The sequence below is a fragment of the Ambystoma mexicanum genome, chromosome 1q, assembly GCF_040938575.1.
Source record: "Ambystoma mexicanum isolate Mex_15411 chromosome 1q, UKY_AmexF1_1, whole genome shotgun sequence".
Classification (NCBI taxonomy): Eukaryota; Metazoa; Chordata; class Amphibia; order Caudata; family Ambystomatidae; genus Ambystoma; species Ambystoma mexicanum.
The window spans coordinates 556,106,911-556,134,459 of record NC_090922.1 but is presented as its reverse complement, the minus strand read 5'-3'; the positions used below and the strand labels follow the sequence as shown (position 1 = coordinate 556,134,459).

General features: G+C 44.3%; 1 protein-coding gene across 3 annotated transcripts in view; it reads right to left on the bottom strand.

Moving 5' to 3' along the window:
- The window catches only part of CBLC (Cbl proto-oncogene C), a 699,319-nt gene that overhangs the window by 355,569 nt on the left and 316,201 nt on the right, over window positions 1-27,549 (bottom strand). For 2 of the 3 annotated variants that reach the window (XM_069640995.1, XM_069640994.1), the window contains exons 4-6: window positions 24,559-24,680; window positions 14,950-15,087; window positions 12,337-12,424 (exon numbers count right to left, since the gene is read on the bottom strand). The exons of the other annotated variant lie outside the window; for it this stretch is intronic. In XM_069640995.1, coding sequence (XP_069497096.1) covers window positions 12,337-12,424; window positions 14,950-15,087; window positions 24,559-24,680 — 348 coding nt within the window. The remainder of the gene's footprint in view (window positions 1-12,336; window positions 12,425-14,949; window positions 15,088-24,558; window positions 24,681-27,549) is intronic. 3 annotated transcript variants of the gene reach the window in all.

Genomic DNA, 27,549 nt, shown 5'->3' with positions numbered 1-27,549 from the left:
CGACTGAGAAAATCATTTGAGGGCTTGTCTTTTTGGCCCGATTGTACGGAAAGATTCTGTTGGCTAAGGGTTGTGGGAAAGACATTAAGAAGAGGCGCGACTGGAGTCGCCAGCAAACAAACAATTGGTGTTTTTCGATTGAAGACTACGATACCTGCACCCGCTACCGCTCGTACTAAACTTTTAGATAAAAATGTGACTAGCAGGGACAATGATCAAGTATGTAAGGGGACCCCCAAAGTGTATTGTTGCCTTCTCGTACTAATTACTGGATTTATAATGATTTTTGGGTTTGGGTTACGGTATCTGGAAGAAGCATATCCGTTAGAGGACTTTTTTACCTATTGAAAATGTATCTGTGGTTCCCACTCCTTCTGTGCAATTGCATACTTTGTCGCCTAGAGATTCTTTGCATAGACAGAATTATCAGAATAATACCCTTTTGTTAATAATGAATGCCACTCATGCAATTTTTAATAAGACCAACTTCTGGATCTGTACACATCTACCGCAACATGGGGATAAGGGGCTAGGTTGGTATATTTACCCTTTGCCTCTGACAACTGACTGTTACGCTTCTCTTAGAGCACTATTTTTTGGTCGATGGAATGACAGCATCTCAGGGAACTTTGATGGTACAAATTTAAATAGTTTTGAAAAAAATGTTTTGATGCCCCTGGGATGCTCGCTTTTTGCAAATAGAAGTAAGACAAACGTTGCTTCTATTAGGCCCTCTGATAGATTGTCTCGTCCTTTTCAGTCTTTAATCTCTTTCAAAATGGCTCCTATAGGCAATAAGGATGCCATGCCTCCATCTTATTCTGTTAATCATAGCCCCGATTCAGTATCCTTCTGCATACAGAGGAATGGAACACGGTCAATGGGTAATTTTAGAAAGTGCGCCAACGTTGCGAATTTGACTAGTGAAAACAGACCTCTGTACGTAGGCGAACCTGTCTATTTTGTTTGCGGTAATGTGGCATTTCCGTGGTTGCCCAGGGATTGGCAAGGAACCTGTTATTTAGGGATTCTATTACCTGGGGTATTTATTGCCAGTACTACAGAAATTGCAAAGACTCGTTCACGACGAGGTGTAAAAGGGGATACTCCAGCGCAAACTCTAGGAGATATTATGAAATCTTTTGTGCCATTTGTTGGGCAAATTACGAATTCAGAAGATATTAGGGGACTAGCGAGAGTATTGGAGAGAACCATCAATCAGACCACTGACATACTCTATAATATGACGTTAGAACAGAAAGCGATAAGATTAGTAGCTCTTCAGAACCGGATGGCATTAGATGTCATTCTGGCTGAGTGTGGAGGAGTATGTAAATTAGTGGGGTCCGCTTGCTGCGTTTACATACCAGACTCCTCTCCAACGATCTTTAGGGCGATACAAAATCTACATGTTCTTAGTTCAGAAGTACATGTTCCTGAGGGAAATTGGGAACTTGGTACATGGTTTTGGGACCTCCTACGGTCATGGGGATGGAAGTTGTTCTCGGCCGTACTGATTATCTTGGGAAGTTTTCTGTTTCTTTGTTGTTGTATACAGTGTCTCCCTGGTATATGCTCAGTATTAGGGGGATGTTGCGCGCAAGCATCGAGTGTATTAGGGAATAAAATATACACCCCAAAGGAGCTCTCCAAAGAGTATGTATTGAAAGAAACTCTGGTATCAGACCTAATGCAATAGATATGTCCGACAATGATTCGGGGTGTATGGACGATGACGTATGGAGTTACTTGCAAGCAAATCAGAAGTAGTATTAGCACTTGGCATAGGCCAAAAGGAGGGTTTGTCAAACCGGATATTAAATTATGCTTCTTGTTACAAACGATTTGTATGTATATTGGCCTACGCCAAGTTGCTTAAAATTGTACACGAATAACTCTCTACGGCAAGGTCTTGACCTTAGAAATTGATGTAAGCCGCCATCTTGAATCAAGCCTCCATTTTAGGTTAGAAACCGCCATTTTGGGGTTTTATACAAAGTCACCCTGTAATCTAAAATGGCCGTCTCGTGTGTCTTTGTTCTTGCTTTAACCTCTCCAACCTCTGTAGGGGAGTTAACGTCCAACCTGCCCTCAGGCTATATGTTAGGGTCATGTAGACCTTGCCCTTTGTTGACCTCGGGAGCAGGGGATTACTGGAATCAGCAATGTTAAACTACAAGTATACAAGAACAGTAATGCTATCCGAATATAATATGCGAAACATTTGTTTAGTCTGTATTAAAACAATATGCAAAGAATGTAAATGTTAAATTAAAGAATAATGGAGTGTGTTAGTAAATGTATTGAAAAGTAAACCGCATGCACGAGATATGTAAATTAGGAAAGTGAACCTGGCGCGACCCTAGCCCAGTGTATGATTAACCTGTAAGAGGGCTGGACATCATTTTACAAGTTTTATAAATGCGTCGATGTCAAGCTAGGAAATTCTGTCACTGCTCACATTGAACCCTGCTGGTGGTCTCTGTGATGTATTGACGGCCAAATAGCTATTTGTGTACTTTGTTGAATACTGTTCAGTTTTGTAATAAAGATTCTGGGAATCTTTATAAACCCGTGTCGGTGTATTTTCCTTTGCTTGGTGTAACAGCCGTAATATTGTATTTTGTTTCTGATTCCACAGTGCTGTGGGGCCCTTCCCTGGGTCCCTGAGGAAAAGTGAGTCCATCATTTGCCCTTTCTAGCCAGGAAGGCTGGCAGAGGCACTTGCAGGGCTTGCCACTTCAGCAGGCAGAGTCCTTGGTGCCCAGCAACAATCAGGCTTTTATTCCACTAGCTTGCTTTAAATGTTCACCAGAAGTAGTAAACATCCCCTTCAAGTTGTTCAAGGATGGCTTCAAGATGATTCTTCAAGGTGATCCTTAACTACGCTTTACAGGATGGATTCCAAATGTGATTCAATTAAGAGGGGGCCTCACCCACTACAGGTACACTTTGTCACAGCGGATCGGTCCACAACAAGCCTTCTGTAAGGGGGGTCCATGCTCACTGTGGTGACAAAGGGTATTCCTTGTGATGTCAGCCCCCAAAGTGCCTAGTCTGCAGGAAATTAAGGAGTGTCTCAGGAAGGAAGTGGGGTTCTCGCATATCCAAGATGACTGGCCCTTCTAAACTGTACAGGTCATCTCTCAATAACACTGTACTTCCTCCACTCCCTCTCCGCCTATATTAATTATGTCCTGGGAGTTACATCCCCATTATTTTGCAGAAGCCCCTATGAAGCTCCAAGCTCTCACCCAGCCCATAGAGGAGGTAAGTACGGATCTCCTGCGAAAGGTGTCACATCTTCCCTTCAGTGAACAAAGGGTTTTGCGGGCAAGTCACCATCTGTCGTGGGTCAAAGAGGAGACATTATTAACAAAAGACCCTGCAGCTCTAGGTCAAATTGAAACCAAGTGGATAATATAAATAACGTCAAATAGGGATTTGGCAATTTTAACTATATTACATTTTCTGATATGCTATTACATCTAACCAAGTATAGTCTTACATTTATATTCAGCCAACACTCTTTCTCCAGACAAATGTGGCTATGCAGTTAAAGGTATTTTGGACATGGGAGACAGTACTGTTAAAGGCAGCTCATGGCTGAAGGAGTTCCTTTGACTCAGCAGGCTGTTTTAGGCAGCCACATGCTACTCGATGGCTGTCATGTTGCCTATTCACATTGCAGCTGTTAGTAGAGTAGTCGTGTCCACTATAACATTCAGCATGGATCATTAAAAGGGAACTGTTTTGTTCTTTCGGAGAGGGAAAAAACACCATAATTTTACATAGTAAGTATCCAAAAAGTACTGGATTGCACAACCTCTGAGATGGCATTCTGTCACGCAATTACATTGCGACTGTCTCATGTTATTATTTAAACTATATCTATTACATTTTCTTTCCGCTTTGTACAGATTTTGCTTTAGGTTTTGGTTTTTACTCAGTATTAGTTAAATAGCAGTATGTTTACCAATGTGCAAAGCCTGGTTTTATTGATTGATTGATTGATTTATTTATAGAGTGCTTTACACCAAGGCGCTGATTGCTGGTATATCCATGCGTCAATATTTGAGGGATGGCTATGTGTAGAAGCCATTGGTAATGTAGTATGATTAGCAATTCTTTTATTTATGTATACGTTAATATTCATTGTTTGTGCATTTTTCATGTGCTAATAATATGCAATTATTTGGCTAAAGGGCCTCATCACGAGTGGGCAGGATCCCGGCAGTAGATCCACCGGGATTCCGCCCAATGCAAATAGCATTACCGCAACTTGGTCTAGCGCTATTTTGCGCGAGTTGTGGTACAGCAGTAAGACCACATTTATATTGGGTCCATTGAACCCAATGGAGCATTTTCGGGGCAATTACTGCAACGCTATTTTGGGCTGTAAATGTGAAGAAGGTCTGGTAACTGGAGGGATGGCCCAATTACGGCAGAACAATGGGCTGGCAAAACTTGGTTAACAAAAGGGGGTCTGTTCTGACGTGTAGCGTTTTTTTGGGGAGGCTACTTATTGATTGTAGTAGACCTAAGTAATTTCTATTGTGTCAAAGAGGTACAAAAATACTTTAAATGTGAAGATGTACAAAAAGGAGTTCAGACAAAAATAGATATCAATCTGACAGCTTTTAAATTTATTTTGCTGTGAGGTGCATTAGGTAGTCATGCATCAGTAGTATTTTTTGAGAGGTATTTGTAGAAAAGACAATCAGAAATACAACAAATTCATTCATAAATACAGAGTGTGCAAGGAGGTTAATTCATAGTCTTAGCCTAGTCCTCACACAATTGTTGTAACAAGATAAATTGCAGAAATGCAATGATAAAACAAAGTAGTGCTTGAAAGAGCACTGTGTAATCACCACCTATAGTGACAAGTGATTAACAAGTATTAAATACAAGGCAACCAAAGAAAAGCAGTAAATAAGGAAACTCTTTGTTGTCTGTAGCCAGGCTGGAGGGTGACCTAATATGTGGTCGACGTCTAGATATAGATCAAAAAGATGTAGGGACCAGGAGAAGTATATGAATGTTGGTCCTGAAGACGTTTCGGCTAAGTGCCTTCATCTTGGGCCTGGAGTAGGTCTCCCTAGGATAGAGATATATGGACACTATTAGTGTCTGAATTAAGAGTTAAAAACTGTTTATTAAAAAACACAAGACATGATCTGTTCCAAGAGTATGGTACACCACTGTAAAATTGGGGGCGGGGGAGACACGACTGACCTTGGGGGCTGCAATGCTGCATGAATCTGGAGATTGCTTGTGACACCTGCGTGGCGTGAGGTGCAGGATAGTATAGGCTTCTAGGGTCTAGCAGCAGGCTGTGAAAAGCTACAGGAGTCAAAAAAGCACATACAGTTCTAGGTCAATGTACAGTTGTTGGTGGTCAAAACCTGGGTTTTAGTGACCTAGGTGCATAGAAATAGCAAGCGCTCACCTTGCTAGTTCGCTTATGTGTGGAAAATCACAGGAAAGGCGCGGGGTGCCGGTTGAGTGGCATCTGAGCACAAGACTTCGGGCCAGCGGGTAATGGTTTGGTGTAGCCCAAGTCGATTTCTAGTCTGTAGCAGTTCTGTTTAAAAACGAGATGTGTGAACCCGTTTCATTAGATGGTATAAATGAGGACTACAATCAATGCTGGGATTAGGGGTTGAGATTACCTGAGATTCTTGACCTGGGCTTGATGCAGGCTGGCGTGTGGAGTCGCGTTTTCAACTTGCGACTGGGGCGCCACGTACACCGAAGGAAAATACCCAAAGAAAGAAAAGACTGAGCTGTTTACGGCTATGCTGGGTGCGCATGCGCGCCAGGGGTAGTGTTTTTTACTACCCAGCGTGTGCGCATGCGCATACCAGCGTTGCTGTAGCGTTTCAGAGCGGGACTGCCTGAACAAAACGCTAGTCACTAGCGCATGCACCTTAGGGAACGAAGTGCCACATTCTTATTGAGCATGGAGTGGAAAGTTAATGTAAATGTAAATTCCCCGTGACTTGTGCGGACTGTGTCGAAGTCTGGAGGCCAAGTACATTAGACAGCTGGCATTAGGAGTGGCAATATACACAATGAACGTTGTCCTGCAGGCATGTGTAGGAGAGCAAGTACATGGTTGTATCCCTGTTGAATTGGAGTATAGTAGTAGGTGCCCTGATGGACAAAATGCGGCTCCAACAGGGTAGCAGATGAGCTGGAAATGAAATGTGGTAGGACCTTGTGGGGAAGGGAAGGAATAGATACGGATCTAGTTTAATGCCATCTATGGTGGTGTCTACATATGGCAGGACAGGTGAAGGGTATCTCAGGAGGTGGAAAGTATGGCTCCTAATTATATAGTTATCTGCAGAAGCGCTTGGGGTCTATTTCATTTAGCACGTTGGTAGTGCTTTTGAGTTTAAAAATCCACCACGCCTCTTTATGGTTGAGTGAGTTGGTGGCGTTGCTTGTATTAGGTACTGAATCTGCTATCCACCACAGAATATCGTCTGGTCCATGATGGTTTTCGATGAAATGTTGTACCATTGGGGCATTGGCAGTTTTACATCTGATGCGAGATCTATGTTCTCCTATCCTTTTGTGGATCTGACGAGTTGTTTGCCCCACGTAGCGAAGACCACAGGGACATTCAATAATGTAAATTACATTTGCTGTTTTGCAATTTGTAAATTGTCTGAGTTGCCAGTCTTTTTCGCCTATTCTGAATGAAGACATTTTCCTGGTAAAGCGACATACTGTGCAGGTGCCACAGGGGTGGTGCCCCCTTATTTCCCGCATGTTCCAGAGCGTCGATCTTTGTGACTTCTTCTCTAGTCTGGCATGTGATAGCATGTCCTTCAGATTCTTGGATCTTTTGAGTGCCATTCTGGGTGTTTTTTCTTCTGGCAAGCTTAATTGTACCAGAGGCCAACATTTTTTCAATATTCCTTTTAGTTTGGTTGTGTCTGGGCCAAAAGTAGAGACAAATGTGAGAGTATTTTCTTGATACTGATTTTTCATTCTTGGTGTTAGCAAGCTTTCTCTAGGCGTGTATTTTGCTCTTTTTATGGTCCGCCTGACGAGTTATTTGGGGTACCCTCTTTCTTGTAGCTTACTTTGTAGTTTTTTGGCATGTTCTTGAAATTTGGCCATCTCTGTACAGTTACGCCTCAGTCTCAGGAATTAGCCATATGGGAGGTTGTCCCTTAAATTCCTTGGGTGATGGCTGTTGTAGTGAAGTAGGGTGTTTCTCTCAGTCTCTTTTGTGAAAAGGTTGCATTGCAGTTGGCCATTCTTGACTAAGATGGTGAGGTCCAAAAAGTTAATGGCAGTGTTGCTGTTTTGCATGGTGAATCTTGCCTCTTGGGTCTGGGTATTGATCCACTCAAAAAATACGGTGAGGCTGTTTTCATTCCCATTCCATATCAGGATGACGTAGTCGATATATCTATACCATGAGGAGATTTTATCTTGGAAAGGGTTGGATGTGTCAATGACATGTTGCTTTTCAAATTCTGCCATGAAAATTATTGCCAAGCTTGGGGCAAATGCTGCTCCCATCGCTGTTCCGCTGGTTTGAAGATAATATTTGTCATCAAAAGTGAAGAAGTTGTTAGTTAACGCAAGTTCAAGCAGTTCCACTATAAAGTTGGTGGGAACTCTTCTCTGGGTCATAAAGTGAGTTAGATGATGTAGAATGCACTCTACCGCTGCTTCTTGTGGGATATTAGTATAGAGGCTAACTACGTCCATGGTGACTAGGATTTCCTGTTCGCTGTTGAATTGGCGGCCTTCAAATTTGGAGATAGTTGACATGGTATCTCTTAGGTACGTGGGTGTTTGTTGGCTTAGGGGCTTTAGAAAATGGTCTATGAATTTACAGATTGGTTCAAGAATTGAACCACACCCTGACACAATTGGTCTGCCTGGAGGGTTTTGGCTGTTTTTGTGGAGTTTTGGAAGAGCATAGAAAGCCGGTATTCTGTTTTCTGAAGTATTAAGGAACATTTTCTCCCGCTCTGTGATCCACTCTTGCTCTAGTGCAAATCTAGTTGTTTCCTGGATTTTGTGTTTTATAGCAGCTGAGGGGTCTTTTCTTAGTTTTTTGTAGTTGCCTTCTTCATTTAGTAATTGCATCACCATTCCTTTATATTGCGTGATATTCTGAATCACAATGCCACCACCTTTGTCAGCTGTTTTTATGATCAAATTCTTGTTGTCTGCTAAGGTTGTTAAAGCCTTGCGTTCACCTATGGTCAAGTTCTGTTTTAACTGTTGGGGATTGGTTTGGAGTTTTCTTATTTCTTTTGTTATGTATTTTTCAAAAGTAAGCAAGGAACTGGGTATCTCGTTTTCCATTGGATTGAATGTAGATTTAATCTTTAGTCCTGTGTCATCTTGTTCTGGGTGAAGGTCTTTGTCCCTGAAGTACACTTTCCTTCTGATACTTCTGAAAAGATTGGATAGTTCAATATCCAGTTTGAACCAGTCTGTATGTTCTGTGGGTACAAACGATAATCCTTTGGTGAGGATGGAAGTTTCTTCTTTGGAAAGCACATGTCCTGATAAGTTGAAAATTGGTATTCCTGTTAGAACCTGCGATTCGTTTTCCTCCTCTGGCTGCGTTGTCCCCAATGGGGATAGTTGAAAAACTGCATTGCCTGTGGATGCGGAGGCGGCCCCCAGTATGCGCCTCTGGGGGCCATTTGTCCTAAAAAAGGCATCTGGTTTGGAGGTTGATATTGTCCCTGTTGCCTGTTTTTGTATCTGTTTGGGTTGGAATCTCCTGATGACGAATCATAACTCGAAGTGTCGGAAAAAGAGACCCATTTACGTCTATTTCTGGTGGCTGAGGTTTGATTGGCCAGTCTCTCCTTTTCCTTCTTGTCCTTATATTCTGCTGAGAGATATGGGTAAACTAGTTCTATTTTGAAATTGCTAATATCCTTTGCCAATTTTTTATGTTTTTTCTCCAATGTGATAGAAGTGAATTGGTCAAAGGCTTTGTCAATTTCTTTCAACTTCTCTCTGGCGTTGGACAGACTGTCATCATTTAGAAATTTGGTTTCTTCTTCTTTTAGATCTTGTTGTATTTTGGTATGGATGCGTTGTGCTGTCGTTATGGTAAGGGCCATTAAGTCCTTGCTGCATTTTGTCGAGATCTTACTGAAACCCAGCATATATTCCTTGTCCTCAAGGAATAATGCTGGTTCATTTCTGACCAGCAATCCCATTGGTACAAGGTTTACTCTTAGGTATTCCCTAAGAAAATGTGCATGTACTTCCGTCCGGAAGCATTTTTTCTTTAGATTTAATAGAACGTCTCCTGAGGCTGTGGAAGCAATATGTTGCTGTGCTGCTGCCTAATTGAAGAGACCATCATGGACCAGACGATATTCTGTCGTGGATAATAGATTCAGTACCTAATACAAGCAAAGCCACCAACTCACTCAACCATAAAGAGGCGTGGTGGATTTTTAAACTTAAAAGCACTACCAACGGGCTAAATGAAATAGACCCCACGCGCTTCTGCAGATAACTATATAATTAGGAGCCATACTTTCCACCTCCTGAGATACCCTTCACCTCTCCTGCCACATGTAGACGCCACCATAGATGGCATTAAACTAGATCCGTATCTATTCCTTCCCTTCCCCACAAGGTCCTACCACATTTCATTTCCAGCTCATCTGCTACCCTGTAGGAGCCGCATTTTGTCCATCAGGGCACCTACTACTATACTCCAATTCAACAGGGATACAACCGTTTACTTGCTCTCCTACACATGCCTGCAGGACAACGTTCATTTGTATATTGCCACTCCTAATGCCAGCTGCCTAATGTACTTGGCCTCCAGACTTCGACACAGTCCGCACAAGTCACGGGGAATTTACATTTACATTAACTTTCCACTCCATGCTCAATAAGAATGCGGCACTTCGTTCCCTAAGGTGCATGTGCTAGTGACTAGCGTTTTGTTCAGGCAGTCCCGCTCTGAAACGCTACAGCAACGCTGGTATGCGCATGCGCACACGCCGGGTAGTAAAAAAAACTACCCCCGGCGCGCATGCGCACCCAGCATAGCCGTAAACAGCTCAGTCTTTTCTTTCCTTGGGGATTTTCCTTCGGTGTACGTGGCGCCCCAGTCACAAGTTGAAAACGCGACTCCACACGCCAGCCTGCATCAAGCTCAGGTCAAGAATCTCAGGTAATCTCAACCCCTAATCCCAGCATTGATTGTAGTCCTCATTTATACCATCTAATGAAACGGGTTCACACATCTCGTTTTTAAACAGAACTGCTACAGACTAGAAATCGACTTGGGCTACACCAAACCATTACCCGCTGGCCCGAAGTCTTGTGCTCAGATGCCACTCAACCGGCACCCCACGCCTTTCCTGTGATTTTCCACACATAAGCGAACTAGCAAGGTGAGCACTTGCTATTTCTATGCACCTAGGTCACTAAAACTCCAGTTTTGACCACCAACAACTGTACATTGACCTAGAACTGTATGTGCTTTTTTGACTCCTGTAGCTTTTCACAGCCTGCTGTTAGACCCTAGAAGCCTATACTATCCTACACCTCACGCCACGCAGGTGTCACAAGCAATCTCCAGATTCATGCAGCATTGCAGCCCCCAAGGTCAGTCTTGTGTCTCCCCCGCCCCCAATTTTACAGTGGTGTACCATACTCTTGGAACAGATCATGTCTTGTGTTTTTTAATAAACAGTTTTTAACTCTTAATTCAGACACTAATAGTGTCCATATATCTCTATCCTAGGGAGACCTACTCCAGGCCCAAGATGAAGGCACTTAGCCGAAACATCTTCAGGACCATCATTCATATACTTCTCCTGGTCCCTACATCTTTTTGATCTATATCTAGACGTCGACCAAATATTAGGTCACCCTCCAGCCTGGCTACAGGCAACCAAGAGTTTCCTCATTTACTGCTTTTCTTTGGTTGCCTTGTATTTAATACTTGTTAATCACTTGTCACTATAGGTGGTGATTACACAGTGCTCTTTCAAGCACTACTTTGTTTTATCATTGCATTTCTGCAATTTATCTTGTTACAACAATTGTGTGAGGACTAGGCTAAGACTATGAATTAACCTCCTTGCACACTCTGTATTTATGAATGAATTTGTTGTATTTCTGATTGTCTTTTCTACAAATACCTCTCAAAAAATACTACTGATGCATGACTACCTAATGCACCTCACAGCAAAATAAATTTAAAAGCTGTCAGATTGATATCTATTTTTGTCTGAACTCCTTTTTGTACATCTTCACATTTAAAGTGTTTTTGTACCTCTTTGACACAATAGAAATTACTTAGGTCTACTACAATCAATAAGTAGCCTCCCCAAAAAAACGCTACACGTCAGAACAGACCCCCTTTTGTTAACCAAAATGTGAAGAAGGTCGGCAGATTTAACGCTAGCTCAAAGCTGAAAGGTGAATCCGCAACTTTCCGCCCAAATCATATTTTGGCAGAGCAGTAATGTAGCGCTGCATTGTTACCACTCTGCCCAACTTGTGATGAGGCCCTAAGTGTGCATAGAGAATTTTTGTTAGCATGTGCCGACATTTGTTTTTGATTTTTTTCTGTTTCTGATCATGTATAAAAATGTAAACCTTCGCACCAAAAGGTTTGGTTCCTGTGATCGCTGCCAGTCGCATCAGGATATGTGTGCTTACCTGTTCGGGGATGATGCAGGTCTTTTTGAATGTGTGTTATTACATAGCATACCATAACTCTAGTAATTAGGTGGTCAGTGATTAAAATTGCATTTGTTTGATGGCAGAATAGTTGGTGCTCCTGAATATGGGCATTGCTCAAGACGACTTAAAAATGCCTGGTGAGGGTGTTGTGAAGCATGTAACTGTACGCAGTGTGTTAGTTACCAGCCAACAGTTTAGAATGATCGTTGCTGGGCAACCAACTCAAAGCTGCAAGGTAGGATGCAATTAGTTATAGTCACCTGACACAATCTGCGTGTGCAAGTCCACTCTTATTCTGTGTCTTTATTAAGGCTGTGATTTGGAAGCAACTAAGGGAGTTTATTATTTTTTCACAATACATTTCTCTTTCGGGACTCGAACATCCCTAGCGTAACGCAACAGTGGTGGCACCCCAGGGTTTAGGTGGTCTAAGGATTGATGCAGCTTCTGAGGTGGAGCCACGAACAGACACACAACACCTCTGACATCGACGTTCTGAGTTGGGGTTTCAGTCGCAGCTATGGTAGATCAAAGTGAGGAAGAAGAACACTACGAGAATGTTTTGCTGTAAGCAGGAGAAACCCCCAAACCCCCAGCAGAGAGTAAAGGATGGCTACTAACGCTGGTCACTTCAATGCAGGTCTGGCTGGCAGGTTCACACAGGTGTGTGAGGTCGGGGTTGATGTTTCGTCCATCAGGATAGAGGTAGCTGGAAAGGGAAGAAAGGAACATAAGTGGATTATTACATCTCTCAAACTCAACAAAACCTAAGATTAGCAGACCTTAAAAATAAGAACAAATCAATAACTTGGACAATCCAACAAATGACCGCTTCTGCGGATCAAAACCCACCAAAGACCTACTATTGAATGGACGATAGCACAGGGGCAACACGATGGTCTTGGAAGAAAGACCATGCAGAGTAACAGAGGTTTGAATCCCGGATCCGCGCTTAGAAACCGAACTCTGGTACGGTATTAGGTGCATTATAAAAAAACAATAAAATAAATAAATACATATTTAGCAATATCAGTCCACCAAACTTAGATTAACTATATCACAAGAAGCCAATGAGTGTTTATCATTATGAACAAATATAAAATTCTATGTAGCAAACTAACAAATGACTCATTATTACCCCTCAATATGAACAATAATCAGTTAATCCCCTCACTTCATAAAGATTAAGCAACCAATAACTGAGTTTAATCATAACTAACGATTCACTATAGCAAAACAAATATACAAATAACTTGACTGTCAAGCCATTGTATGAACTACTATGTCATTCAAACACATGGATCCATTCTATACAAATAATTATACAAGTGTGAATATTACAGAGTGTAATGTTACTCTTATTCTCCCAAGGTCAACAAACAGCTTTTTCCTGGCTATACAATATATCTAAGAGGTCAATAAACAGCTTTTTCCTGGCTATACAATATGTCTAAGAAACTTAACACCAATACATCACAACCAGGCACACAAACTCGCCAGTGACCCATAATCTAAACATCAACCAACAGCACTACAGTATAAGATGGACTCAGAGAAACAAAATAATTATCATTTTGGTTGACCTAATATTGGTGGTTTGACCTAAAATAAATTGTTTGTTTGTGGCTTGTGTGTTTGTTTGTTCCTCATACAATTCCACACTGTTCCACCAATCTGCACCACATTTTGTACAGTTACCTGTTAAGATGCTCGGGACAGCACTGGCTACATTACATGTGGGCACCACAACCCGTTCCCTGGATTTCAGCCCCTGCACACATGAGACGGTTGGCTGGAAGTGGAGAAACCTCAAGGTGGTCACAGAAGGAGCATATAGAGCTCATTGCAACCATCTGGATGCGAGATGCAAAACTCTAAGGTACCTATTTGAAAACCAGATTTCAAAGAGCTAGGATGCACCGTTTCTGAGAAATTTGCACTGCAATGCACGAAACATCAATGTGCTCACAGAAGGACCCCACAAACCTAATTTTAAGCGTCTTGAAGCCAGAAACAAAACTCAAAAATCGTTGTGGGACCCAGAAAACCATGGTTCAAAGCCATAGGATGCAGCGTTTCAGAGATATTTGCACTGCGGCAAGGTGAGGCGACATGTGTGGAGAGCCCCTAGAAGGTCCCATTATGCCACAGCACACCAGCTATCACCACTCCTCCATATCTGCTCTGGGGAATGTAAGCCAGCCACATGCATCCATTCTCAGTGCAGTCGAATTCAGAGTACAAAGCACATCAAACGATAAGCGACTCAGAACAGGCACCTACAGGACCACTGACTTTCATAAGTGACGCACAACAGGGACCTATAGGATCATTGACTTTCATAAGTGACGCACAACAAGGACCAATAGGATCATTGACTTTCAGAAGCAACTCACAACAGGGATCTACAGAACCATTGACTTTCAACAGTGCAGAGAGTGTTATGTCGGTCTACAGAACCTGTGCGGAGTACGGGTACCTTTTGCTAATTTAATATAAAGACATATGTATATATTTAATTTGCAACATGAAGGGGTGTGTGTTTGGAGGCAGGGAGGGCTGTGGAAGTGTGCCAAGGGTAGACCACCCAATTAAAAGAAAAAAGATTACCTACCAAAATAAGGTCGACCAAATCGCTACTTACAAATTTGTTTCTACGAAAGCACAAGCAAAACTGTACATAAGAATATGGTTTTAAGGTCAGACAAAACATTAGAAAACAGTGTACCATATGCATTAATAAATGGTTAATAAAAACAGACGTCATGTATCAGAACCACCCAATGGCTCACTCTGTTATACAGAAACAGTCTACCAACAACCTATCACAGTGAATCAACAGCACACTTGAATTGAACTGAAAGGGAGAGCACACTGGTGCCTACAAAGTCGGGTTCTGGAAATTCTAGCACTAGACACCCAGGAAAAATCTATATGGAATCTTTGAAAATTGAAGCAGTCTGGACACTTAGGAAGGGACTGGAGAGTGTCTATAAACCCAGGCGCATGTACACTATGTAGTTACAATACACTCGGGAGCACACTGTGCGAGGACTACAGGGCCAGGAGCTTTAGTCTCCCATCAATCTACCTTGGTACATAGAGAATTGTGTCCTAAATTGTACCCTAAAAGCGAGGCAAAGAGCGGCCAATCAGAAGCAGTCCAGAGGCTACGCCTTCTCAGGATCAATGGAGGTTGGTCTTGGGGGTCGCTGCTTGTGATTTACTACTTACAATCTCTCCTTTTCACCCTCCATCAAGGCCTGGAAGAGGGGCTTGTTCTGAGGGATGGTCTGCAGGATGTTGCCGTCCTGGGTCACATAGCCGATGGCCCACTGTCCCAGCCTCGTGCAGCTCTGTCTGAAAATATAACTGACATGGGAGGGAAAGGGTTAGAGAAAGTAAACGTGAATCAGAGGAAGGGGAAGAAAGGAGAGAAATCAGGAGGGCGTGGGAAAACGAGAATACAAGAAATCAGTCACAAGAGAGAAATGAAATAGAAAAAAAATCTGACACAAATTGGAGGGATCGGAGTGGGGCAAGAAAGAAAGGGGGGATTTTAGGCAACGGGTAACGAAGTGGGAGGAGGAGAAAGAGAATGAACATGACTAAAAACGTCAGCATAAAACACAATCCAAACCCACCACCCTTAGTCCTTTTCCTGTTTCCAGTGTCTTTGTGAGATGTGCAAGGCCACTGTGTGTGCAATACCATCGAGACACCGCCTTAGACTGGAATGCTCACAAGGCACCATCATTAGGGATAAAGTTCGGGGCTCAGGTTGGACTTTATTTGGGGGACGGGGGTCTTTGGTGCAGTGTTACAGCTTGGCACCAAAATCTGAGTATATTAACCGAGCCTTGGTGCTTCCTTTGGTTAAAACAACAATCCTGTGACATGTTCCAATATTAATGCACTGAACTGGCACGGAAATGTATCTTGAATAGAATTGTCTTCAATGCGTTTAAAACACTACCTGCAATGTGATGTCCTTCAGCGCCAAGGAAGTATTTTCCAACATGTGCCAAACTAGACAAGTTACAGCCAACCATTGGTGTGTGGCACTTTCATTCGTAGGAGGTACATGTGGTAAGGTGTGAAAATAAAAATATGCCTATTAATGGACTTGATGCCAGTTCTAGATGTTCTAATACATTCATATTGAGGTGGCTAAAATTGTGCATTGATGCCCACAAGGGGATATGGGTTTGGTTGGTGTGTGACCTTATAGCATTGTCCACCCATGTAAAGGGTTGGCTTTCACTTGTGTTCTTTTAATGCGAAATAATACTTGGAAGAACCATCTTCAATGCTGGCATATGATTTGTTAGCGAAATTTGTCACATAATCTCCATCTTGGGTGTATACAGATAATCATATGAAACAGCCCCCAAATGCTTTCAGGGTGCCGAGGGTATAAGTCTTGGATGTGTTAACTCCGTCATTTCCGTTTGAGCGTAAACACAGCCATGAAAACACAGGACATGGCATTGAAATGGATGGGGACCTGTCAGAAGAAGGTCCCAGGAAAAACGACTTGCTTCCATACATATGGGGAGGAATCCCAGAAGTGGTGTGAAAAAAGCAATGTGAGCCTGTGAAATGGCGAAACAAGGAATGGAGGTAATTACTTAATTCATCAGAGAGAAAGAAGTACAACCTCTAACCTGAGCACTCCCTGGGCACTGACAACAGGGAAACCTCAGAAGCACACAGTATGGAGCCAGGAGAAGAATATACACTGATGTTATTAGTGCACAACAAATAGTTAACAGAGTTGGCAGTGCAGAGCTCAGGATACCCAACGTCTCCTTCTTCCAACTTCAATTAGGTACACTAGGGGGGACATGGGTAAGCACAGCAGTAGACTCGATGGACGCACGTCCTTCCTTGAGTTTGATTGTTTTCGCGGACGGCCCCACATTAAGACACCCACCATCAGGTGGGCTGTCAGTAGTGGCTGATTGAGTCTTCCCTTGGTGGCCGTCCCCACGTTCCACATTTCCAAGGGTGGCTACCACTAACCAGCATTGAACTCGACAGCCTGCACCTGCATCAGTGTACTTCCTGGCTTCCCAGGCCACATATACCACAGAAGTGTGATCTTACCCAGTATCGCAGTTGCACAGCTCTGTGAATGGCGTCCCTCCTCACATGATGGTAAACCTTAACGTTGGCTTGACTTTGGTCATCCCTCTTCTGAATGGCCTCACGATCTACCATGTGGCATCTCCTCACTCCATGACCCCTTCACCGCATTCCATTAGAAGGGGCTCCGGGTGACTGAATTTGAAACTGTCCTGTGGCTCCACAACATTTCTTAGATGGTCATCTCCCAAATACCCCCACTGCTGCGGCAGACTGGAGAGTCATTCAGGTCTCTATTGAACCTCCCAACGTCTCCATTGCCAGCCTGATGATAAAATAATGTCTTACGATGGAGTCGTAGCTGGATAAAGCCCACACTGCCCAAGGAAAGTGGACATCTCTTCGGGCAGAAATGTAGACCATTGTTGCTAACTTGTATATCTGGACATCCTACCTTTCGAAATACTGCCCGTAGGAAGGCAATCACTTTGGCGGTGGTGGGTATATCTATAAAACCCATCACAGAGCACATGCTGATATAGCTGACGGTGACAATGGAAATATGTTTCCCTGGTGGGAGTCACCTAGTAAGCCCTACACAATCAAGTCTAAACTTGTTCCAAATGGCACATGACAGTTCCAATGCACCATGTAGGAGACCCTACCCTTAAGTCCTTTCGTGCTCCAAGAACACACTGTTCAATCCTGTACCAAGAAGCACAATATACGGTTCATCCTCCACCACCACTACTACGCCCTCATGAGTCTATGAAGCTGAGATCACGAGTGCCAGGAATGGCCCATTGAGGTTAATTTTCAGGGACAGCTGATGGGGTCGGGGGGACGTTCTCTCCCCTGTACACTAGTCCTCCCTGAAATGTCTTTGTATGTATTTTCTGGTAACAGCCAAGTTCAGAATCTGAGGCCTCGGCTAAGCGATTGGCCACTTCTTCTCACATCGACTCGTTTTGAGAGAATTGCACCCAAGCAAAGCCGCCTCGTTGACAGTGCTCTACAGGTAAGGTAGAACCCTGCATCACCAGTGGGTTCGCACACATCGGCAGATGTGAAAAGCGGTCTGCTAGGACAGTTTTCCCTCTCTGTGAGGAATGGGACACTAACCCCATTAGCCTCAGAGACAACTTCTCATTGGCAGAATTCGAAAGCAGGCCAATGAGGGGATGATGGTAAGATGGCAATTTGGACTCTTAAGTCCCACAGACAATGGCAAAACTTTGAGGCCCAAGCACATGCCAAGGCTTCTTTTTTCTCTCACGGAGTAGTTAATTTCAGCTGCATTCAGGAGGCCAGAGGCATAGTCTACATTGTTCTCAATCCCTTTTCACTGATGTGAAAACTCCGACCCCAATCAGTAGTCACTAGCATCAACAATGGCAAACTGGGACCCAGGGTGTCAAAATGGTGGAACAGGAATGTTGAAGCCATTTCACATTTCACTTCCTTAAATATACATTTCTGCTCCTTTCCCCACACAGTCGTTGTACCCTTCTGCAACAGTACAGAGATTGCTTTCTTGAGAGTGGCAACAGTTATTACGAACCTGGAACAGGACTCAATCTCCAACAAATGATCCGATCTGCTCCTGGTTCTAAGATCAGGATCATACTAGATTCTCATACAGTTTTCCTCTTGGGTGGAGATACTGATACAAAGGTAATCAACTTCCCAACTGAAAAATGTTTTCTCGCTTTATGGTGATGACGCTCTCCTGTAGGATGGTCAACACTGGCTTCCTTATGGACATGGTTCCCCAAATGTGGCATAGATATCGCCATGGTAACTGAAGCGGGCTACCCAGCAACCTCCTCCAGGGCCCACGCATGACTCACTGCAAAATAGATGCTAGCTCAGTAGGTATGCAGCAGACTTTTTAAGGAACCCTCCTCACCAAGTATGACAAAGTTGGTGTAAACCATGAAGTCAGGATGCTTGGGAATTTAGTGGTAAGCCGACCTCAGATCTTATGTGGAACATGCAGTGGCTCCACCCATCAGACTCAGCAGCCCCGATGTTATGGAGAGTGGTTGTGCATCCACTACAATGTTTGAACTGAGGCTGTGGAGGTTGACCCACATGTGCAGACTGCCATCTTACTTTTGAGCTAGAACTGTTTAAGAAACCCACTCTGATGCTTTGACCTCTTCTATTACCCCTCCCCTCTGCCAAGATCTGAAAACCTGCCTTGTACTGTTCATGTTTGAGGATGGAACAGGGCGCACTTTGCGCCTCACAGAAACAGGTTCAACTCTTAACATGTATTTGGTGTTGGAGGTTCCTCAAACAACACAATTTGACAGAGAATGCATCTGGGAATTTCTCCACAATTGAACTAATCTCACTCATAGGTTCATCTTGGGTGACCTGAAGGATCGTCACTTCATTATGATTGTCACTTCACAGTGCTACCTGATGCCACCACTCTATACCACATAGGCCAATCGATCGTTGTTGCTTGCAGGCCATTTATGCATTAAATCATCCATGGATACAGATACTGTGCCCTGAGCACCTTCCTGGGTTATAGTCAGGTGGTTTCAGGTGGCCCAGCAGATGCTGAATCCCATTCTTGTAGAGTGACTTCTCCAAAACAGTGAACTGCGAGCCAGAGTCAACGAAGACTCTGTGTGTACGCCAGCAATGTGGATCTGGTCCTTGGGAGAGTAGACACATTTCTCCACTAGATTGATGGTCATGAACATCCCACCATCCACATGCGAATCTTGCTCTTTCACTTTGGGCTCCCGTTGGGGTTCCTTGGGCAGCTCAGTACTCTTGCTTTGCTCCTCTCTTTGTTATGTTCCAGCCAGTATGGCAGAGACAGTGCAAAGCTTGCCTTTTCCTCCAGAGTTTAGGCCATGGAGTTACGGCAAATGTTTCTTGGATTCCATATAGTTTTTAGGTTCCACAGCATCCAGGTAAGTCAGAAAGTACAGCTTCCACTGCTTCCAAGGCAGAGGAGATTCTCCTTGAGGTTTCAGAAATGTCAGTGCTGCTTCCACTTGGTGCATGGAAGAGGTGTCCAAATACAGCCCTCAAAAGTTTAAGATTTTAGAGTTTTTGTATAGTGTGGCACTTCAGGTGAAAGACAAGACTATATGCACGATTTTATTTTTGTACATTTTAATTAAGTGTACTTTTTTGTAATTGTGATTTAGGAGGTATTGGTTTTAGACTTTATCGATGCTTTTATTAAGTGATGCTCTGACAAATTATTTGATGATAAGAAAAAACTATGGTGGGTTCAACTATTGGAGGCATTCAAGGGCAGTAGGCAGGCAGCCAGCAGCTATTAATTCACAAATGGTAGTTCAAAGATCTGGCCCTTTTATTGTTTAAGGGCCATGGCCTCAATCGCAGTCTTTCTCCAGATGACAAAAAGATTCCCCTGCAGACTCCATTACCATTCACAGTTCCATATTATTGTATTGCACAGGATAAGAAAGATATAGACATTTGCAATCTTGCCATTTTACAGCATTCACATACATTTCTAGACTCAGTGGTAGCTCCACGGTCTGCTGTCACCCTGCCTGCATGATGCTTGCTGAGTTGCTAGGCAACAGAGCATGTCCCAGCATGTGGTGTTATCAAACTGTCAATGGGGCATAAGGATGAGCACACGCACACACCGGGGTGGGCTTCCACCATGTTAAATCAACTATTCCTGCACCAGGCCATTCACAATCAATGGGGGTGTACTCTGCAGTGACTAAGCTTCCCCGGGACTCCTAGTAGAGTGCACAGAATCTTGGAGTTAGTGACAGAGAATGCAGCCTGAGAGAATGTTGAGTTGGAGATGTAGATCACCTGGGAGTGGATGCCGGTGCATGCTGCCCTTAACTTATATGAACCTGACCAGATGTACTTGATGTAATGTATCTGAACTTTATTAAAGAAGTCACTAGTACATCCCTCGATGGCAGAGGCATCTTTACCAAGAACTAATCTTTACAAATGGCGACGAGGATGCTGGCTATACTGGGGGGACAGCACAAAGGAAGGGACATGCACCACCCCTTAACCAAAGAAGAAGATCTTCTCTCATTTAGGGGCAGCGCTGATTATCATCAAGCACACAGGAGCCCAGCGATGGGTACAGAGGCACAGGATGTAGAGGGCAGTGCCAAGGCACGGGACCAGCGGTTCTGCCAGCAGGCTGCCTAGGACAGTGGGTGCCAAGAAGCTACAGGGCAAAGTGAAATTTGGTGGGGCTCAGGGCCCATTACATGAAGGGGCTTGGAGCCCATTGCTGCGCTTTGAAGGGGTTTGGAGCCCGTTGCAACAATGGAGGGTCTTGGAGCCCATTAATAGAGGAATGGAGGGACTTGGAGCCCATTGCAGCGCGTTGGAGGGGCTTGGGAGCTCAAATTACTTTGCCAAGGAGTCAAAACGCTGTGAAGGAAGTTGCTGTTATTACCTGTTGTGGTGAGGCAAAAGCCTAGGAAATGGCCTGGGAAGCTGCTTTAATTAAACTGTGTGAGGCATGTGTAATATGGGTGCCAGTCTGAATTGGGAAGCAGCGCAGAGAGCGTCTGATACTGTGTAGGAGGCTCTGTTATGCGGAGGGTGTATGCTCAAAGGGCGGATAGAGCAGCGCTACAGAAGGCAGTTAACAGACTGCAGTGAAGGCAGAAGGTCTGCGCGTCTAGTAAAAGCACCTACCCATTGTTGACACAGCTGATGCAGAAGAAGCGCAGAGGTCTGGGCTGTTGGAAGGGATCCTGAGATGAGGAGAGCGTTCAGAGGGGGCTCCATCGTGAGGTGAAGTTATTGTGTTGCTGTGCCAGTGGAATGTGCCGTCAGCTGCTGTAGGCATTGTGTGGGGGAGCCTAGAACATTTGGACGGCAATGGAGCGGAGGTGAACCAAGTGGATTCTGGCATTCTAGATGCTGGTGCTTCCAAGCAGCAGTGACTGTTGGTTCACAGAGCTCTGCTCTCTTCGGCGGCTCACAAGAAGTGATGATGTCACGTTCAAATGCCTGAGGGGGATGGCGATTGTCCCGGCACGTTGGAGTCATCACCATGGAGAGGTCTGTTGATTCAGAGCTGAAAAGGAACTGCAAGGAGTGAAGAACCTTGCAGTGTGTGGCAGCGGTGTGACGTTTTAAGGTCGTGGAAGACATTTTGGAAGACATTTATTTTCCAGAAGGCTGAAATATCATAACATGGGGATAGCGTGTGTCCTATCATGATGACGCAGAATGGATTAATCCTGTCATGATGACACTGAATCAGATTAATGGAGAGGAGCGAGGAACTGGCATCTGGCGAACGCGGAAGCCGGCATCTGGTGAATGCGGGCGAATGCTGCCAGCAAAGCAGAGGAGGCAGCGTATGGCTGCAGTATGGCTGGTAAAGGAGGAAATGCCGGCAAGCAACTGCATCACTGGTGCTTACAGAGGAGCGCTGACAGTGAGCTTTCGAATGTTGGTCAATCGACCAGAGGGAGAAGAGGGGCCGTGTCCCCAGAAGTACTGTGGGGGCTTGGGGGCTGGTGCTGACGTTAGTAGCAGCTGTAAGATAAATCGTTTGATGGCCCTGGTTATGTTTATTAGATGTTAGTCAGAAACATCATTCTAGGGTGTTTTGATGAGATTAATGTTTAGGCAATCAGTAGTAGTGATGTGAGGCCTGTGGATGTTCCAGTATGAGTGTGATGAGATGTTTCAGTGCAACTGATGTGGTGTGCACTGAATGAGTTTGGGTGTTGTGTGTAGATAAGGCATATTAGTGAATTAAATGTTAAAGGAGATTTGATATGAACAGTTTCAGCTAACAGTTTTCTTTTCCCACAGATGGACCTGGAGAATTTATAGTTAATGTGGACTGGTTAGGGTTAGAATAGATTTAAAAAAAGTGAATTTATGAAATGTGCCACACTAACTTTTGCTTTTGCAGGTGGCACTTGTTATTCAGTTTTGAGAATTTAGAAGCTTAAAGGTTGAACTCAATGTCGCCATTAATGCAAAGTTATTTAAATTGTTATTACAATAAGTTGTGATACAGTGAGTGTCTAATGAGGTAGGAGTGTGTTAGTGAGTGTGATATTTGGAGCTTCCTCACAAAAAGTGTTTTGGTTGTGGAAGGTGGTCCTTGGGACACAGGTGACATGTGAGGGTGGTGACACTAGCACTTTGGGTGACTTTGAGTGTTGGCCACCCGAGTAGTTGGAATACTCAGCCTGGTTCAAAGGAATATATTGAGTGTGCAGTGTATAGATTGGTTGTGAGGTAGTCGAGTCGTTAATGTTGATGTTGTGCGTTGTGTGATAGCAAACGTGTAGAGGGCTTCGTATGCCTGATGTTGAGAAGTTGGAAGGGTATCTTTGTTGATGTTGATGGTGTCTGTTCCTTAATATGTAGAAAAGGGGAGAGGCATTGATTGGAGAAGTATTGTCCCACAGGTTGAGGACAGTCTCAGGGTTTATGTGTGCAAGTAGTGTGTTCCAGTTTTAGATATAAGATGCACATGCAAAAAGGATGGTGTGTGGTTGTGTTTATGTCTTTTGCTTGTGGGTGTTATTTTGTTATTATTAAGGGGGGGAGATATGTAGTGACTAAGTTTCCCCTGGATTCCTAGTAGAGTGCATGGAATCTTGGAGTGAGTGACAGAGAATGCAGCCTGAAAGAATGTTGATGTATGAATGTGTTCTGGAAGAGTCAGTTGGAGATGTAGACCCCCTGGGAGAGGATGCTGGTGCATGTTGCCCTTAACTTATATGAACCTGACCTGATGTACTTGATGTAATGTATCTGAACTTTATTAAAGAAGTCACTAGTACATCCCTCTATGGCAGAGTCATCTTTGGCAAGAATTAATCTTTATGTACTCCCACTCACCCTTTTTCCAATTCAGGGTGTTAGAGGCAATACCTGAGGTGCTTAGGCAGGTGGAGGACAGTCACAAACGCACCTTGTGCTCCCATGTATCACTCTTTGGAGGACACTAGGCAAGCACTGTGTGATGGTAGAAGCCATGAACAAGGGTGAATGAGACACTGGCACTATGGTTTCAAACCAGATGGGCTGGCCTCACCAGGCATAGGCCTCAGAGCAGCATACGTTGCAGGAAGAGTGTTCTGGACCAGGAACACAAAGAAGCAAAGACACAGATATGATATATGATATGATATATGATATTTTATTAGTATCGTGCTCATACACAAGTGTTTCAGAGCGCGACAAGGCACGGGAGTGGAACAAGGGGGGACAAAAACCACGATCTTAGTAGGCCCAGTGACATTGAGAACGCACAAGTGCAGGGGAAGGCCAGGTTCCACCTGTCCTGTCAACAATCATCTTCCCCCTTACTTAGAAGAGTCCTTCAGAGGGTTTTACCATGTACTTAGAACACCCTCCGTCATCATAGTCAAACCAAGAACCTCCATTTCAATACCATCCACCTTTATTACAAGTCACCATTCCACATAACCCAACATCAAGCTCCCATTTTCCCCACCAGCAGCAGTTTCGAGTCATTGCACCACAATATTCAGCTATTAACTCGGCATACCTCACCAGTGATATATGACTCCTCATCAGAATATTACTACCCCATTTCTTAAACAACAACATCCTCTAGTTCCTCAACCACAGTGGAGACTCCCAGCTCTCCACCTAGCCTTCAGTTCGAATCTTTAGTTCTTCAGACCCAACAATAGCCTTTTTTTGCATTCCCACGATTTTCCTCCAGTTCCCCGCCAGACCAGTAGCCCCCCCTTTATCAGTCCGTACCTGCCGGGTTTGTTGATGTAACACTGGAGACGCGCTTTCACTTCATCATAGGTTAGGAAAGCCATGTAGCCAGGGTGTGTCACTGCCAGGCTCGTCCAGTTCTGGAGTAATGTTTCCCAAGGCTGATGGAGAAGAAAGGTCAACATTGAAACTTCACCACATGCAATGACTTATCAGGCTGGAAGAAAAGAAAATCGTGAGGGAGGACACGGGTTGGAAAGAGAGAATGGAACAGTGGGATGGGAGGGGTTCTCTTCACCTTAGCAGTGTCTTGGGAGGAAGAACAGCTCCTTTAAAAGAAATAACCCGTAAGAGAGACTGCATGCAGTGAGATTGTGACAAGGCAGGAACAATTAAACAAACCCAGGATGCCTGCATTCCTAAAGTCTAAGTCCTAGATTTAGGAATGGCTGTTGCTGTTTTATTCAGCTCAAAAGTGACTTGTGCTAGGTCCTGCATAGGTAGCTGGAATGGCAATGCGCATCACATCCCTACGGCCACACTCGTGCTATCCTTCTATCAGGAGTAGGCAGGCTTAATTCGGAAACATGTAGGGATGAGGCGAGAGCTTTAGCAACCGTGGGGAAATTTTGCGGCAAGGAAGATGACGCCAGCTGGAATAAGGATGAATCATGGAGGAATCGGGGAGGCCAGTGTGAGACATGTAGGAAAAACAAAAACACCTGCTACCTTCTGTCCTGTATCCCCAACACTTTCTGCTTGTTCACCTCCTAGTTCCCCGAAACTGCTCCATATCTCCCCATCGCATCACGTCAGATCGTTTTCTGATTAATGGTACCAGCTGCCTGCTTCTCCCCTGTTCCCATGTTGGATGCTCTTTCTCAATAACACTAATTCCTTGCTCTCCCACTGTCACCCTAAAACCAAATGCATTCTGTATGTTCTCCATGCCACCTACTGCCTCTTCTCATGCTGCAATCAAACACGCTGCTGGTGGTCCTCCTGCCACCCTGCTGACAACAACTAACTGCTTTCCCTTGTAACCTTCTGCCCACTGTTCTGTTAGCCTAACTCCTCCCTTCTGCCTCCCAGTTACCTGCTCTTCTGTCTACTTGAAAACTGATGGCTGTTGCCCGGCCATCCTCACACCAGCGGCCTGCTCATGCTCAATTTCTCTTACCCTGAAACTATCTTGAATGCTCACATTTTGACAACAACTCTGCTGACAGCCGTCCCATGTTCCTCGGTTACTGATTGCATGATCATGCCATGTTACCAGTGCAGATTATGGCCTTCGTAATGCCTCGCAATTCAGGCAATTCATTTAGACTACTCTTTCCGGTTTCTGGTACTGTTCTGAAAAGTTGGCAATTCATTGGATGATGCTTGTTAACCCATCTTCACTAACCACGCCTTCTCTTCAAGCCTTCCCCCATGACCTCTGTCTTTCGTAGCAGTTGCTGCTTTCCCACTTGTACGTATGTAACCTGTCCACTGAGCAATCACAGAATTTACAAAATTTTACAGAACCCTCTCCCCCCATATCTTTTGGAAGTCCAGCTGGCAATGTTCTCCCTGTTTTACCCCTCAGTAGCTTCAGCTCTCCCTCAGGCTTAGAGATGGGGAAGCTACATATTTTATGGGTAGAGCTGATCCACAGTGAAGATACAGGATCAGCATTGCAATATAACATTTAAAAAAAAGAGCAGAGCCAGCATGGTACCAGTACTGTTTCCTGCGTACCCACATCCCAAAATACAAAGCCCCTGCCTGGCATCCTGTCTCCACACACCAGCCCTCCACAGACCCCCTACCAAGCATCCTACCTCCGCTTATCCATCCACCTCAGCAACATGAAACCCCAATCCAATTCAGTGCTCAAATTTGGTGTTAGCTGCCACTTTTGTTCATCCTGTGCACACATATATTTTCCCTTGGAGCTGCTGCTGGAGACCAATGAGTTAAATTTCCTTCCATCCTTGTTGAGCCGTGACACCCATGCCCTTTCATTGGCATGGCACGTTCTTTGCAGCTGTGGGCAACGCTGCTTGTACCATCAATGTAACGGGGGGAGGACTCGTAGGAGTGGCACCCACCTGAGACCGTTATAAACTCTTGCAGCCCTTGCCCCTTGGAAGGAGGTTAGAGCTGTCTGCGTCTTGTGTCTACTCCCACCTCTTCTACCAGCTTTGATAGAACCCAGTCTCCTCCTATCTTCCTGTAAATAGTGACCAGGCGATTATCAAAAGCCTCCCCATCTACATGGAAGTGGAGATGGGCCCTGGAAATCCCCTGCACCATGAACGGAAGACCCAGCCATAGGACAAATGTTCACTGCCAAATTCAAATGACAGGGATTGCAGCATGAAAACATAATATTCTCCACATGCTCTCAGTGTCTAGGCAGCGCTGGTTTCGTTAGTATGTGACATCACAAAATGTGGTTACACCCCAAAAACCTAACAGGGGAAGGGATTGGTTAGAGAGGTGAACTACATGTGTTTTCTATAAGGGATTTAGTATAATCATTGGGTAAACCATATCTGGTGGCTCCTCCGGAGACCACCTCCAAAAGTATCAAATACAAAGTTACAGGTTAGTGAAAGGTGGTCATGGACGGTGAACAGGGATTGGACAGAAAGGGTCTTCTCATCCTTGGAGCCTTGGACAGGTACCAGGCCAGGTGCAACAACTCGAGGTAGTGGGAATGACCCGAAAGGTGCTGCATGTCCCAATAAGTTACCTTCTCCGATCGCCTAGGCTGTGAGACAGAACATTCGTCTTTGAACCTGTGTTACATTTGTATCCCCCTGCTTCAGTTCGATGGGAACAGCTATCTCTATCTGGCTTGAATTAATAGGCACTGTCTGGAAGGTTCAGGTCACGTGTGTAGGGACCACAAAATAGATTTCTCTAGCCTGTAATTATGAGGATTTTTCGGCTTGGGTTCCCTGCAGGTGCCCTATCCTTCCTGCTTATCTGGAAACTTTCCTTCTCTCTGTGTCCTTGGTTGTCTGCGCACGGTAACTG